General features: G+C 44.6%; 1 protein-coding gene across 1 annotated transcript in view; it reads left to right on the top strand.

Moving 5' to 3' along the window:
- The first annotated feature begins 571 nt into the window (after positions 1-571).
- The window catches only part of TDRP (testis development related protein), a 45,530-nt gene continuing 29,428 nt past the window's right edge, over positions 572-16,673 (top strand). Inside the window, exons 1-2 of the mRNA XM_049904664.1 lie at positions 572-681; positions 849-1,084. Of these exons, the coding sequence (XP_049760621.1) occupies positions 974-1,084 (111 nt within the window). The 5' untranslated portion in view covers positions 572-681; positions 849-973. The remainder of the gene's footprint in view (positions 682-848; positions 1,085-16,673) is intronic.

Here is a 16,673-nt window from a genome sequence, read left to right on the forward strand (position 1 = left end):
CCACCATGCGCGGGGCAGGGGAGGAAGTCCGGGGTCCCGAGGAAGGGTGCCCCCCCGGTACCCTCCCCCGACCGCCCCCCCATGGCCCCCGGATGCCCCTCCCCCCAGCCGCCCCCATACCCCCCGGGTGCCCCTCCCCCCGGCCGCCCCCATGCCCCTCCCCCCAGCCGCCCCCATACCCCCCGGGTGCCCCTCCCCCCGGCCGCCCCCATGCCCCTCCCCCCAGCCGCCCCCATACCCCCTGGGTGCCCCTCCCCCGGCCGCCCTTCCCGGGTACCCCCCCCGGCTGCCCCTCCCCTGGCCGCCCCCCCGGGTACCCTCCCCCCCCAGCCTCCCCCCTGTATCTTCCCCCGGCCGCCCCCTCGGGTACCCTCCCCCGGCCGCCCCTCCCGGTACCCCCCCGGGTGCCTCTTCCCCGGCCGCCCCCCCGGGTGCGCCCCGGCTGCGGTGTGGGAGCCGCGGGCACGCGCGCGCCTCGCTGCGGCCGGCCTGGGGCGTCCCGGCGGCCGCGTTGCCGTGGTAACAGCAGAGCCGGCGCGGCTGGCCCCGCCCCCGCCCCGCCCCCCGCGGCGCCGGCCGCTCTCCGGAGCTAACATGGCTGAGCCCAGCGGCCGGCGGCGGAGGCAGCAGCTGGCGCTCGGCGCGGTCGGCGGTGCTGCGCGCGGCGGGGCCCGAGAGCAGGTGAGGAGCGTCCCCGCCGGCGGCCGGGCGGCGCGGGGGGCGGCGGGGGGGCCGCAGAGGCCCGGGGTCGGCGCGGCGCGAGGGGGCGCGCACTGGCACGGGGCTCGCTCCGCGCCCGCCGCCCCGGCTCCGGCGCAACTTAGTTCCCCGCCTGTGCCTCGGGGCAGGACTCGTAGACCGCGAGCGCCGGCCCAGGAGCGGAGCGCATAGGACAGACCCCCGGCGCGCGCCCGGAGACCGCGCACCCGGAGGGAGACCCCGCGCCCGGAGAGAGGAGACCCCGCCCCGGAGCATGTGGAAGCTCGGCAAGAGCAAAGTGCTTCTGAGCAGCGCCCCCGAGGAGGAGGAGGGCCTGCGGGAGGGGAAGCCGCCGCCGCCGCCCGCCGCCGCCGCCGCCGCGCAGGTAGGGCCGCCTCGCGCTTCCTGGCCCCAGGCCGGGGGCCCGGAGGGAGGGGGCTCGGGTTTGCAGGGCGCGCTGCCCGACCGCCAGGGTTCCCTCCGTCGCGCCTCGGCGTGTGTGCCGGGCGGGCTCAGAGCCCAGCCGGGGGGCGCTTGGAGCTCGGGGGTCCCCGGGGGGCGCGCGGGGCGCGGGGCGCGCGGAGGTCGCGGGGCCGCCGGCCGCTCCCGCCCGATGACTCTGCAGTTCAGCGCGCGCCCGCCGCCCCTTGGCGCAGAGCGGGGAGAGCGGGGCGCTGCGGGGCAGGGACGTCGGGGCCCTGTGGGGTGGTGGCATCGCCCTCAGGAGCGGCCCCGGGGTCCGGACGCGCTGCCGGGAGCCTCAGGAAGCCGAGCCGAGGGATGCCGGGGAAACCCCGCCTAGGCGCTCCGGCAAGGCGCGCGCTCAGCTGCCCATCGCAGCCGGTTATGGTTACAAGTGGACGAGTTCGAGCGAAAACTTTCAAAAAACAAGGGCTTATCTGGGGTTTTCTGTTGTGTGTTTACTGTCTCTCCATCTCCTGTATATTTTTAGCGCCCCTTCCTCACCAGTTTAGTAAGAAAACGTACCCTGGTCCCGTAAGCAATTGAGGGACTTCGAAGTCTGCCCCATATAAGCTTATTTATTCATCTGTAATGCGGTACGGGGAGAATGGGCCAATTTTAGGTTTGTGACGGCAGCGGGAGTACGATGGTCGGGGAACACACCTTCAAAGCATATTCAGAATTTTTGGCTTTGCTTTTTTTTTTTTTTTTAACCTCTCATTGCGCTTCTCCGTTGAGCCATATGATGAAATATACATTCTTGGAAGGGTGAATATCCTCGCGGAATAGATAGCCACGGGAACGTTTTAAAGTTCACTTGCACGCCTGTCTGATAACTGGTGTGGAAATTACAGAGAAGTCCTGAATCATTGTCAGCTCTAAGGGCATTGAGAATAAAAAGCTGACATTAAGAATAAAAAGCTTTTGATGATCATAGCAGACTGTTAAGTGTGCTAAATATTTGTTCAAGTTAACAAGTACTTCCTTTTCTCAAACCTTTGATTTTCTTGAGGAAGAAGGCAGATGTCCGTTATACAGAAACTTGAAAGGCACAGGTTTACAAGTTTAGGGATATGCTTGGAATGTTTAGAATTTTTTAAATTAAAAGGATTCCAGGTGGATCCTGTATGTATTACATATGCCAACCCCCCCCCCCCACCTTTTTTCCCCTAATGCACTCTTTTCCTGTGCCATGAAATTTAGGCCAGAAATTCAGCATTATTATTATTCTTTAAAAAGAAGGTCATAGATTTCTTTAAAGAAAAACAGCTTTTTTTCTGATGAAGTTAGAGGTGTTAGGGAACATTATAATTACCGGTATTTTTTTTTCTGAGCACTTATAAATAGTTCATGAGATTGCTGCTTCCCTAATTGAGCAAAAGGTTTTCTTTTAGGGATTGAAGTTGTTTTATCATGATTAAAAAACAAAACAAAACAAAAAAAACCCTAACCCGTTGCTGTAGAGTTGTTTCAGACTCATAGTGACCCTATAGGACAGAGTAGAACTGCCCCATAGAGTTTCCAAGGAGCACCTGGTGGATTTGAACTGCCAGCCTTTTGGTTAGCAGCTGTAGCTCTTAACTACTGCGCCGCCAGGGTTTCTTGCTTTAGCATGATACTCTTACAGAAGCTAAAAACCAGGCTCCCAACTCATGTAAAATGGACTTATCTTACGTGTTTAAATAGGGTTAATATCTGAATAGTCGCTTTTTTGGTAGTATTTGAGCTTATCCTACTTTTTATTTTTTAAATCTCAACATTTTACGGTTACTGTAAACAGCAGGGAAACCCTGGTGGTATAGTGGTTAAGTGCTGCGGCTGCTAACCAAACGGTGGGCAGTTCAAGTCCGCCAGGCGCTCCTTGGAATCTCTATGGGGCAGTTCTACTCTGTCCTGTAGGGTCGCTATGATTCGGAATCAACTCAATGGCACTGCGTTTTTGGTTTGGTAAACAGCAGTTGTCATCTTAGATGTAATAGTAAGAGTTTAAATGTGACCGCTGAGTTAATTGGAGAAGCTGTGAATAACTAATACTTCTCCAAGATGAGAAATACTGTTGTCAGGACGGACTCTGTTGAGAATTTTAAGTTCATCCTGTGTGTGTTCCACTCCCATTTCTCCTAATGATAGCTACTGTGCTAAAATTCTCCCCCCGCCCCAAGTTTTTATTTTGAAAAAGCTCTAACAGAAAACTTGGAAGAACTGAACAGTGTACACCCACGTATCCTCCACCTAGATTCAGCCACTGTTAACACTTTGCCACATTTGAGTAAAGCTCTTTTTCTGATCTACTGGTTTTGAGATTGTCATCTAACCTACACCCTGCTTCTAACTGTAGTTTTTCTGTATCTGTACTTTAACGTGTTGGAAAAACTCTGCCGTGGAGAAAAACAGAACATTTTTAATTGTGACAGCTTATTCACTTTCTAAGTTTAGTTAATTCCTTCAAAAGGAATGATCTTTATCAAAACCAAAGCCATCTTCTCTTAGAATGAAAATTTAAAATTCATGACAAATCTACCTTAAAACTGCCTACAAAATTTTATTTTAAAGTTGAGAGAGCTAGGATGAACACATGAGTAGGATTTAATGAATCTGTTGAATTCCGTATCATATTAGAAATGAGTTCTCAATTCTGCTTCATTTTTAGTCTTTCAGCCACCCTTCCTTGCCAAAAAAAAATCACCCTACCAATTCAATATTAATATGCAGCTTGAGAGTACACTTTGCCTTATTCTAAAAAGGTTAACTACAATCATAGCCGATGTATTTAACTTCCTTAAAAATCAGGCCTAATAGCTATAGTTTCTACCACCTTATGTTATTTTTAAGAAGAAAAATAGGTTAATGTTAGGTTCTGTGCGAGGCATTCAAAGTCATGACTTGGATTTAAGGGATGTTTAAAGCTGTTACTAAAATGCTTTAATAGTATAAAAAATAAACTTCAGTTTCTCTTTGGACCATTGGCCTTTTTGTCATAACTACACATATTTTGCATATGTTTTTATGCATTTATTCAGTAAAAAGAGTTTACAGGTTTTAATGAATCTCACGTTTATTTAAAAAAAAAAACACTGCTATGCATATGGCGGAATATTTAAAGAAGGGTATCAAATGTTAGGTCGTCTTCTTGCTGGTAGGAAGTATTGCTAAGTTTTTTTTTTTTCATAGCCAGTCATTAAACATTGATGTATATACATAAGTGTGTGTTTAAAACAATACATTCGTTTTCCACTATAAATGTTTTCTCCAACCTGGATTGACCTTTAATAATATGCGTATCATGGAGAGCTTTCCCTTTGAGCACCAACAGCTCCACTGTGTTGTTTTTTTTTTTTAATTGTGGTTTAGGTGGACGTTTACAGTGCAAATTAATTTTTCACTCAAAAAAAATTTATACATAAACTGTTTTGTATCCTGCAATCCTCACGATATGTCAGCAGTCTCCCCCTTTTCCCTTCCCACTCGGGTTCTCTGTGTCCATTCATCCAGTTTTCCATTCCCGTCCAGGCTTCTCACCTTTGCTTTTGGCCAGGTGTTGCCCGTTTGGTCTTATGTGCTTGATGGAACTAAGAAGCACCTTCCTCTCTTCTGATTACTTTTTAAGGCTGTGATGTTAAATGATATTAAATAATGTGCGAACATTTATCTAATTGGGGCTCTTCTGGTGGTTGTTGAGGTTGCTGAGCCTTTTTTTTTTTTTTTCTTACCTTTGTCCCCTAAAATTTTATGCAAATTATAGAGAAAGCAAGCAGAGAGATTTCCAACATTGATACAGTTTAGACTCATTCTCCAGTTGCTTCAAGGCTGGACTGCATAGGGATTTAGCTAATTTTAAATTAATACCTTTGAAAACAAACCCTAGAGAATTTTTGACATATTTTCACATTACAAATTTAATTTAAAAGGCTTAGATTCTGTAGGCACCGCAATAAAAAACATCGAGGAACATTTCAGGTGTTTATTAATCAGCCTTGAAGATGGAAGAAACCAAAGGATAATCAAATCTTAAGCTTGTTGTTCTTTGCTGATATTTGCCCCCAGATCAGCTCCCACCCGTGGCGGCGTGTGTAACTGAATGAGACGTCGCCTGGTCCTTTGCTGTCTTCGTGGTCACTGGCATATTTTAGCCTATTGCTGTGGCTGCTGTGTCAGTCTGTCTCTTTGAGGGTTTCCCTCATTGTCATTGGCCCTCTACTTTACCAACCATCATGTCCTTTTCTTGCAAATGGTCTTTCCTTATTATGTGTCCAGAGTAAGTCAGTTAAAGTCTTGCTGACTTCACTTCTAAGGAGCATTCTGGTTGTATTTCTTCCAAGACTGATTTGTCCTTTTGGCAGTCCCACTCTATCGTCTATATTCTTTGCCTGCAACTCAGTTTCAACAAATCCTTTCTTCCTCCGTCCTCCTTTTTCGTTGTCCAACTTTTGCATGCACGTGAGGAAATCGAAAAGACGATGGCTTGGGTCAGATGCACCTTGGCCATCAGCTTATGTTGAGGTGGAACCCATACTGAAGCCTGTAGTCTTTGATCCTCATCAGTAAGTGCTTCAAGTCCTCTCCACTTTCTGCAGGCAAGGTTGTGTTATCGACATCACGCAGGCCGTTACTGAGTCTCCCTGCAGTCTTGATGCTGCATTTTTCTTCACATAGTCCGGTCTCTCAGATTATTTACTCAGCACACAAACTGAACAAGTGTGGTGAAAGGATACAGTCCTGACGCACACCTTTCCTGATCATAAACCACACAGTATCCTCTTGTTCTGTTTGAACGACTGCCCCTCGGTCTCTGTACAGGTTCTGCATGAGCACAATTAAGTGTTCCCATTCTTTGCAGTGTTACCCATAATTTGTTCGGATCCACACAGTCGAATGCCTTTGCATAGTCGATAAAACACAGGCAAACGTCTTTCTGGAATACTTTCAGCCAAGGTTCATCTGACATCAGCAGTGATTACCCTTGTTCCAAGTCCTTTTTTGAATTTGACTTGAATTTTTGACAGTTCCCCATTGATGTACTGCTACAGCTGTTTTTGAATTATCCTTAGCATTATTTTACTTGTTATTGTTTGATAATTTCCACATTCTGTCGGATCACTTTTCTTGGAAATGGGTATGAATATGGACCTCTTGTAGTCGCTTGACCAGGTAGTTGTCTTCCAGATTTCTTGGCGTAGACGAATGAGCACTTTCACTGTTGCATCCATTTGTTGAAACACCTCAATTTGTATTTTGTCAATTCCCGGAGGCTTGTTTTTCCCTAATGCCTTCAGTGCAGCTTTGACTTCTTCCTTCAGAACCGTCAGTTCTTGATCATACACTATCTCCTGAAATGGTTGAATGGTGACCAGTCTTTTCGTACAGTGACTGTATTCCTTCCATCCTCTTCTGATGTTTCTTGTGTTGCTTAATTTTTTGCCCATAGAATCATTCAGAATTTCAACTCGAGGCCTGATTTTTTTCTTCAGCTCTTTCAGCTTGAGAAATGTTGAGCATGTTTGTCTGTTTTGGTTTTCTACTCCAAGTCTTTGTACATTTTATTATAATACTTTAATTTGTTTTCTCGAGCAACCTGTTGAAATCTTCTGTTGAAGATTTTCTTCATCATGTCTTCCTTTTGCTTTAGCTACACTGTGTTCCAGAGCAAGCTTCAGAGTCTCTTCTGACATCCATTTTGACCTTTGTATTTTCTGTCTTCTTAGTGACCTTTTGCTTTCTTCACGTATGATGTCATCCCACAGCTGGCCTGGTCTTTGGTCATTGGTGTTCAGTGCATCATATCTGTTCCTGAGATGGTCCCTAAATTCAGGAGGGATATACTCAAGGTTGTACTTTGGCTCCTATGGACTTTATTGGTTTGATTCCTGTATATTCCATCTGGTGAAGTCAGTGTGTATAGTCGCTGTTTATGTTGGTGAAAAAGATATTTGCAATGAAGAAATGGTTGGTCTTGCAAAATTCTATCGTGCGATCTCCGGTGTCATTTGTCACCAAGGCCATATTTTCCTACTTATGATCCTCCTTTGTTTCCAGCTTTCACATACCAGTCGTCAGTCATTATCAGTACATCCTGATGCATGTTTGATCAGTTTCAGATTATAAAAGTTGGTAAAAATCTTCAGTTTCTTCATTTTTGGCATTAGTGGCTGGTGCATAAATTTTAGTATAGTTGTATTAACTGATCTTCCTTGCAGAGATAGATCTTGAAATGTTCTTTTTGACGATGAATGCAATGCTGTCTCTCTTTAGTTTGTCATTCCCAGCATACTAGATTGTACGCTTGTTCAATTCAACATGGCTAACACCAGTCCGTTTCCGGTCACTAATACCGAGGTTACTGATCTGCAGGTGTTCCATTTCATTTTTGACAGCTTTGAATTTTCTTAGATTCTTACTTCATACATTCCAGGTTCTGGTTATTAATGGATGTTTACAGCTCGCTCTTTTCATTTTGAGTCATTCCACATCAGCCAATGAAGGTCCCAGAAGCTTTGCTCCATCTGCATTGTTCAGATCAACTCTACTTTGAGGAGGCAGCTCTTCCCCACTTGTATCTTGAGTGCCTTCCAACTTGAGGGACTCATTTCCTGGCACTGTATCAGAGAGTGTTCTGCTACTTTTCATAAGGTCTTCACTGGCTAATTTTTTCAGAAGTAGATTGCTAGGCCCTTCTTCCCCAGTCTGTCTTAGTCTGGAATTTCCACTGTAACCTGTCCAGCACAGGTGTCCCTGCTAGTATTTGAAATACTGGTGGCATAGCTTCCAGCATCATAGCAACATGCAAGCCACCCCAGTTCAGCAGACTAACAGAGGAGTGGTGGCTGCTTTTAATAATTTCTAAATTGTCCTCTTAGAGAGATTATACCAATTCCCATTTCAACCAGCAGTATGTGAGTGGGCCTTTCACTACAGGCTATAGGGTCGCTATGAGTCGGAATCGACTCGACGGCACTGGGTTTGGTTTGGTTTTTGTTTTGCCAGTACAATATAATACAGTATGTTACAAAATTTTAGATATGGTGGGTAAAAAGTGGTATCTCATTTGATTTTCATTTGTATTTCTCTTATGGCTGATATTGAATAGCTTTTCATGTGTTTGCAAGTCTAAATGAAGACTTCTGAAAACTTCTCCACCAGCCCTGTTAACATATCATTAGATCTATTAATCTGTAGTCGAAATAGCTTCATTTTCTTGAAGATACAGTCTGGTAGTTAGATCTGGACCTTGGCTTTCCATGGACCTGAATTGAGTTCCTCCTGTGAGCTCCCTTGTTAGCTGTTTGGCCTTGCAGAAGTCACTTAACCTATCCAAGCTTCATTTTTTCGTTTTTTCTTCTGTAAAATTGGGATTAGGATAGCTAACACTAACGTTTATTGAGATTTTTTTTCTGGCATTGTTATAAGAACTTCTCACGGATTAGTACCTTCATTTGACGGATGAATAAACTAGTCCCAAAGAAGTAGAATAACTTTTCAAAAGCCACACAACTACTAGGTGATGAGACTCTAATTCAAGCTCCATGGTCTGTCTCCTCAGCCCACATACATAAACTAGGCCTTCCTGCCTCTCTGGGATAGTTATAGCACTTACCCAATGAGTTATCATGGGGGGGAAAAAAAGTTTTTTTCTCTGGCACATAGAAACACTTTGAGGAGTAGCCCTTATTGTTAAATAATGGTAATAATTAACAATCTTTTACGAATTTATTATTAGGCATTCTCTCATCCACCCCTGAGACTCGTTGTTAGCACTCTAGAACGTACCTGTTGCTCGCGTTGGCTCAGCCATTGGGATACAAAGCTGACAGCAGATGTCAGGAGGGGAGAGAGTAATGGCCATTGTCCTCATTAGGACAGCTGCTTCCTGACTGATGAGGCTGACCCCTTGTATTCTAACCATTTGGTAGACATTTGGAGATCACTTATCACTTATTTCCTAAGAGTTATCTGGACTGCAGACTCCAAAAGAGTAAAGACTTTATGTATACTGTCGAATCCGTGATGTCAAGAAAAGTGCCAAGCGTGTAGCTGATGTTCTGTAAATAACTTGTGAAGCAAATGGACCAGGTGCAGGCTTTTCAGATAACACGACCATGCTTTAATAGAGTTGTGTTTGCGGTGCTGAGGGAATTAAATGTGGGGAAGTCAGGGGGGGTATTGTTGAGCAGGTTTCCTTTCCACTGGGTCTTGAAGGACAAATAGATCTTACTCATTTGTAGATACAGATTCATTTTTGGGTAGGCAAATACTTCTTCGTAGGGTTAGTCCTACTGGGCAGTCACGTTAGCTGAGCCATATATTTAGTCAGCAAAAGAACTTCAGTCAAATCTAAGCAAATGATAGTCCTTTGAGGGAAGGGGGTGAGGAATCAGAGTTAGACAAAGAAAAGAAAAAGGTAGGGTAAAACCCTTTTTAACGTTTTCCCCTTTGATTGAGTTTAACCTTGAGGAGTCTTCTATTTGTTGAACGTCTAGAGCGGTTCTGTCCAGTAGACATGCAATGAGTCACACGTAATCCAGAATTTCCAGTAGCCACATTAAAGGAGCTCTAAAAAAAGTGAAATTAATTTTAATGAAGTGTTTTATTTGACTCAGTGTATCTAAAATACAATACCAACATGTAATCAATATAAAAGTTTATTAGTGAGACAGTTTACATTCTTTTTTTCGTACTAAGCCCTGGAAATCTGATGTGTATTTTACACTTACCAGCACATCTAAATTCAGACACTAAACTTTTTATCAGCAATACGTGATGGTTATGTAGATTTTATAAAATTTACAATTGAAGAAGGGCATAACTGAATTGAATATCTGTTTTTAAATTCAAATTTATATAACTAAGATTGAAAATTCATTTTCTCAGGTGCACTAACCCTATGTCAAGTGGCAATTGTGTTGGACTACACAGCTCTAGAATCTTCCCTCAGGTTCAGTTCAGCTCATCACAGAGGATTTGTGGAGTCTTCTACTTGACTGGGCCTGTGGAACTTGGCTAGGAATCAGCTAGGTAAATTCTGAGATTCTTTAGTCTGTCTCTAGTACAGTAAGTCAGCTGATGATAGAAATGATGAAGGCTTAAGTATTTGCCTCTCTTGGGCCCTAACGTATTACCCTGTATAACATTGACCTGTTAATTCTGATGTTAAACTTTTGATTGAAAATTCACTATTTCTAAAAGTTAAATATTGACTATACCACGGACTGCCAAAAGAAAGAACAAATCTGTCTTGGAAGAAGTACAACCAGAATGCTCCTTGGAAGGATGGTGCGACTGTGTCTCAAGTACTTTGGACATGTTATCAGGAGGGACCAGTCCCTGGAGAAGGACATCATGCTTGGTAAAGTAGAGGGTCAGCGAAAAAGAGGAAGACCCTAACGAGATGGATTGACACAGTGGCTGCAACAATGGGCTCAAGCATAACAACAGTTACGAGGATGGCCCAGGACCGGGCAGCGTTTCATTCTGTTGTACACAGGGTCGCTATGAGTCGGAAGTGACTCAACAGCACCTAACAACAGCAGCAGCAAAAGTTAAAATTTTAATGGTTAAGATTCACTTTTACTTTTTTTACTAGAGCTTAAGGTAGCATGATTTAGAATGTTCTTAAAAAGTTGCTACTTGCATCAGTACATTTAAGTTAGGCTCTGTTGGTTTCAGTATGTGGATCAAATTGATTATCGTTGACCATGGAGCCTAACTCACTTGTCCTGTTTTAAGGCTGTGGTCTAGTGAACCGTGTCTCACCTCACTGTCTCACGTCACTGAAACCTTACATTGTCCACCTGAGATGGTGAGGCATTTGTTCTCTTTTTTTAATATATTTGTTGGGAAGATTGATCAGGTGGGGCCATTTGCTTTAAATCTGGGTTTAGGGAGTGGAGCGTGTATGTGCTGTTGTGTGCCATTGAGTAGATTCCGACTCATAGTGACCCTATAGGACAGCGTAGAGCTACCCCATATGGTTTCCAAGGAGCACCTGGTGGATTTGAACTGTTGACCCCTGGGTTAGCAGCCGTAGCTCCCAACCACTATGTTACCAGAGTTTCCAGTTTCCAGGGAGCGCCTGGTGGATTTGAGCTGCCGACCTTTTAATTAGCAGCAGTAGCTCTTAACCACTATGCCATCAGGGTTTCCTCTGACTCATAGTGACCCTGTATAACAGTAGAACTGCCTCATAGGGTTTCCTAGGCTGTAATCTTCACGGGAGCAGATTGCCAGGTCTTTTCTTCTGCATGGTGGCAGTTGAGTTTGAACCTCTGATCCTTTGGTTAGCAGCTGAGTGCTTAACGTTGCACAACCAGAGCTCCTTGGGAAGGTGGTGGCGAATGTGTAAGGAGCAATAAGCCTCAGTCTGAGGAATTAAAAACCAAAGACTAGAACTCAAAAAGACTTTGATCTGTTTCAGGATGAATGAAGATCCACGCTAGAGAAAGCCACAAGAATTTTGCAAACTTTGTTGTTTTCCTGTTTGCTCTTTCTATTATCCCTGTCCGCTCATGGCAGGCAGTCCACTTCATGTTCATTTTGCTCATTCACTCATCACGCCTTGAGTGTAAGTGCTTCTGTGTCTCAGTGTTGTGCATAGTCAGATAAATCAGTTTCTGCTTTTCGAGTCGTACAGTCTTTGAGGGGATATGGTAAGACTGACCGTTTCTAGCCTTGGTTTTTGATAAAACCGGAGAGGAGGACTCCCAAGAGGTAGGGTGGGTGGTGGCTGCCATCAGATCAGAAAATGGATGAGTACCTGGAGAGCTTCGACAATTGGTTTGAATCTAAGGGTAGACTGGTGCTAAGAAGGAGAAAGGGTCTCTGGGAGCTTCTGATAGCAGCTTTTTTACTTTTCAAGATATTAATAAATGCTAATTACAAAAAAGAAAACTTTGGTTTAGCTTTGTAATCTAATAGATGGAAGTATAGTGTTCTATATGGAATTTTTATTAGCTAAACAAAACAAAGTGGCAAATGTTAATCAGTTCTAGCATGTGAAAGGTAGCTTGAGTTTCTCTCGTAACTGCTCGCTATTGCGTGCAGCAGATGCAACAGTTCACTCAGTAGAGTTTTAATTTTAATCCGTGAATGTGTCTTGGTTTGGACCGTATAATAAAAAAAAATAATAATAATAGATGGTAATACTGGTATCTGGGGTGTGCCAGGCCCTGGAGTGGGTGCTTTACATATGTTATCGCAGATTCTCACAACCACCCTGGGAGAAGTATTTTACATATGAGAAGCTAAGAAGTTGTGTAAAATTATGTAGCTAGTAACAAGAATCTGAATCGCCGTTTCTCTGAGTTTATATCCTTTGCTGTGCTTTTTCTTAACCTCTAAAAAACAGTATCATTTTTCTTCATTTTTCAAGTACTCATTCTTTTAATATTTAAAAAAGCCCAGGGCTTCAATAATCGTCACCTTAGAAAAGCATTGGTAGTATTGTATTTTGGCTAAATTGCAGTATAATAAACATCATAGTATACTTTGAATTTTTGCTATGCTTAGCTTTGTAATAAAGAGCGTATGGATAGAAGTTTTACTTCCTGTCTACAAGAAGTGAACAGTTCTCCGGTGAATTAGAAGTTGGAAAGCTCTCCAAACGTTGCAAGAAAAGAGAACTGCCGTGCATATGCCTACCCTTTTCTTGGTACACTTCCTTTTTTATTCTTAATTATTTGAGGAGGAGCAGGTGGAATCTAAGCTGGCTCTTGAGGAAAGATCTTGGGAAAGGGGGGCTTGGCATTAGTGGTGCTTTGGGAGCAGGACAATCTAAGAATGTTTTGGGGATAGAAAATGAGCCAGTTTGACCAGCACCAAGGTTTGTATAGGGGATATTATGTGGCCCCCCAAAAGATATGTTGAAGTCCTAACCCTGGTTCCTGTGAATGTGACCTTATTTGGAAATGGGGTCTTCACAGATGTGATTAGTTAACATGAGGTCACACTGGAGTAGAGTGGGCCCTAGTCCTATATGATCGGTGTCCTTACCAAGAGAGACACGGAGAGGCACTGAGATGCAGAGGGAAGGTGCCACTCGAAGACCAGGCAGTTTGGAGTTAGGCTGCCACAAGCTAAGGAATGCCTGGGGATACCTTGAAGCTGGAAGAGACCAAGAAGGATTTCTCCCCAGAGTCTTCTGAGAAAGCATGTCCCTGCAGACCTTGATTTTGGACTTGAAGCCTCTGGAACTGTGAAGAGAGTGAATGTCTGCTGTTTCAGGTCACCCAGTTTGTGGAACTCTGTAATGGCAGACCTAGGAAACCAATACAGGGGAGAATTGGGGAAGCGCATTGAGGAGTATAGGCTTCATCTTTTAGATAATGATAATCAGTGAAGAATTTTTAGAAAGGGCATCATTTTAGAAAGATGACTTACCTGTGGACATGAGGATAAACTGAAAGGGAGGAGGAATTAGAGACAAAATGCAGATGAAACAGAGTGCTAGTGTGGTAGTTCAGATAAGAAATAGAAGCCTGAATTCTAGATTGGATGCTTGTGAAAAAAAAAGGGGGGGGATGGTGAGCTTTCCAAAGATGCCTGTTGAGAGTTGGTGCCTTTCGTATGAGGATCAAGGACTAAAGAGCAGCTGGAGTGTTGGGGAGAAAGATGTACCCTCTGATACCACCAGGGATGTTCTGAGGGAGATCTGGTTTTGAGAGCAGTACGCTGTTTTATTATTATAGACTTGTTGGCCTTGAGATAACATCTGGACATCCAGACTTGAAGAGCCGAGCAGGTGGTGTGGGATTGGAGAGCAGGGGAGAGGGTTAAAGGCTCGTTGTTTGTCGCACTATAAAAAAATCTGTGAGAACCTGGCTCTCTTTTTCAGAACTCATAATTAGGTTGCCGTGTGAATTGGGTCTAGGAAAAAGGGGTAGCTAGCGTAGTGTTGTTGAAAGGCTGCCTAGGAGTTGACAGGTCTGTGTTCCAAACATGCCACGGATTTTGTGACTTGAGGAAGATAAGTTACTCTCTCCAGATTGCATGTTTAAGTGGGGGGTTGAGACCAGGAGCTGGAAAGCTTTTACTGTAAAGTGCCAAACAGAACGTATTTTAGCATCTGTGAGCCGTACAGTTTCTGTCACAACTATTCAGCTCCGCAGGTATATCATGAAAATAGTAGTAGACGGCATGTAAATGAATGAGTGTGGTGGTGTTCCAATAAGACTTTATAAAAATAGGCACTGGGCTGGCCTGCTGGCCAGTGCTTACCAACTCCTAGTTTAAAATAAAAGATCTTTGAATTTTCTTCTAACGCTAAAGTATCTTAATTTGTTGGAAGTTGTGATACAGAATTATTTGTGATTTAGGGCACAAATGCAAAAACAAAACACACACACGCAAATAAAGCAAAAAACACCAAAACTAATCCCATTGCCATTAAGGGTACAAATAGGAAGTCTTAATTGCTAAAGTCAGGAAATAAATAACATTGTCGTAGAGCCCATTTTATTCTTCTGGGGCCTCCATTTTATTAGCAAGTGTTCATTTGTGTAGTTTTAAGTGCTTTCATATAAGTTGTCTTATTTGATCCTTTGTCATTTCATGAAGAAATGAATAATTATTTTGTAGTTAAAAAAAATAGGTATTAAGAACTATATGTGATAATACTCATTATCTGAATGCTCAGAGTTAAAGAGGCTAAGAGAAACTGGATAATGTTTTTGTAAGAACTGTGTGATAGTGTTTACCGTTTTAGTTCTTTAAAGCCTGGAGGCTAGCAGGTGCTCTCCTGAGAGAGACTGTTGGTTTTCCCCAATACCTGTTCTTTTCTTCTGCTAGTAATAACCCTCAAGTTTTAGTTGGGAACGTGGATGCCCAACTAAAGACCACGGTTACCAGCATCCTTTGCAGTTGTCAGTAGCTCTGTGACTAAGTTCTGACCAGTTGTATGCGGGATGAAGCAGTGTATAGCACTTTGTTACGCCGTTAAAGGACCTTGGCGTGCCCTTCTCTGCTTTTTCCCACTTTACGCCAGGTGAGCAGAGTGGGCTATCTTACACCCTGTGGATGAGAGCAGCATCTGGGATGGCTGAGGAACAAGATGAAGGAATCTAGATTCCTGTAAAAATGGAGTGGCGGCTGTCAGACCTCCTCTAACTTCATGGGGAGGAGAGAGAATCACCATCAACAGCCCAGGGCTGAATCCTGTGGGTTGGAGGTCAGACATGACTCCACTCTCCAACTCTTTTACCATTTCTGACACTAGCCATCCTTCCCACGGCAGTCTCTGCTTCTTTGCTGGGTTCGTTAATTTCTTTGCAGTGGTCACACAGAACTCACAGTCAGTGCTCACGATTATGAGATTTATTAGGGAAGTAACAGGCTACAAGTTGGGATCAGGATCAGGAAGCATGTAGCCAGTCTCCGTTCTTCAGTACAAGACAGCCCTCTCAGCTCCTCTCAGCTGTGCAGAGCGCTTCTCGACCCCTGGGGACAGGCTTCTCTCCCCGCCCCTGCTCGAGCCTGGCCTCTGCCCTGCTCAGCCAAGTGTTACAAAACTCTTAAGCTCTGCCAGTAAGTGCCCGAAGGCACCCCATTCTACCAGGAAGCCTCGGCTGGAAGGCACTCAGCTCTCTCTGTGGGTTGGCGAGCCTAGCTCTGCCAAGTGCCCAGAGGTGCTCCACTCTGCCAGCAAGTCGCCTACCCAAAGACGCTCAGCTGCCTTGGCGCCATGGATTGGCACATCCACCATAGCTGGCTCACTTGGAAGCCCACTGCTCCATCTTGTGCCAGCCTCCTGGTTCTGCTGCTGCTGTTTGCTGCTGTTTCCCACTGTCTTGTGCCATCTCCAGTGTTACAGCTCTCTCTATCTCCAGAGGCTAGAAGGTTCTCAGTACAGGCACCCCAGGTCCAAAGGACACGCTCCACTCCCAGCTCTTCTTTCTTGATGGTAGTGAGATCCCCCCTTCCCACCTCTGGGATGGCTCATTTTAAGCCTAGCAGGATGGTGAAACTGACCAGTCCCTTCGTTAGGATTCCATACACCTTATTTGCATGGTCCCACCTCCACAAAGATGCCACATACCTCATTTGCATTATTAGCAGGCTGTGCAGTGTCATTCGTGGGCCACAAACACCTTATTTGCAAAATCACTACCCAGTGATTTTTGTGGGAGTCACAAAGACCGTGAATGGTTAGAAGGGCCGCATTATGTAATTCACTGCACTGCAGTTCTTAACACTGCTGAGCCCTAACTGCTCTCCTGGACTTAGAGTGAAACAGAAGTGTACTTCAGTCATCAGTCTTTGTTTTTTCTTCTGTTACAGCAGCCAGACATTTTTATAACCAAAGCCCTTTATTATACAACTTCCCTCCACCCCACCCATGCCTATATTAGTCATGTGCTACTTAAAATCCACCCCCTCCCAATTAATTTAAATTATAAAATAAAACCTGGAATTCAGTGTTTTCTTGTAACTACTTAAATCACTTTTTGGATCTTTACCAGGCTGTGGCTAATACTAAGCTTAAGGAGCCCTGGTGGCGCAGTGGTTAAATTAACCAAAAGGTTGGT

Source organism: Elephas maximus, chromosome 12, assembly GCF_024166365.1.
Source record: "Elephas maximus indicus isolate mEleMax1 chromosome 12, mEleMax1 primary haplotype, whole genome shotgun sequence".
NCBI lineage: Eukaryota > Metazoa > Chordata > Mammalia > Proboscidea > Elephantidae > Elephas > Elephas maximus.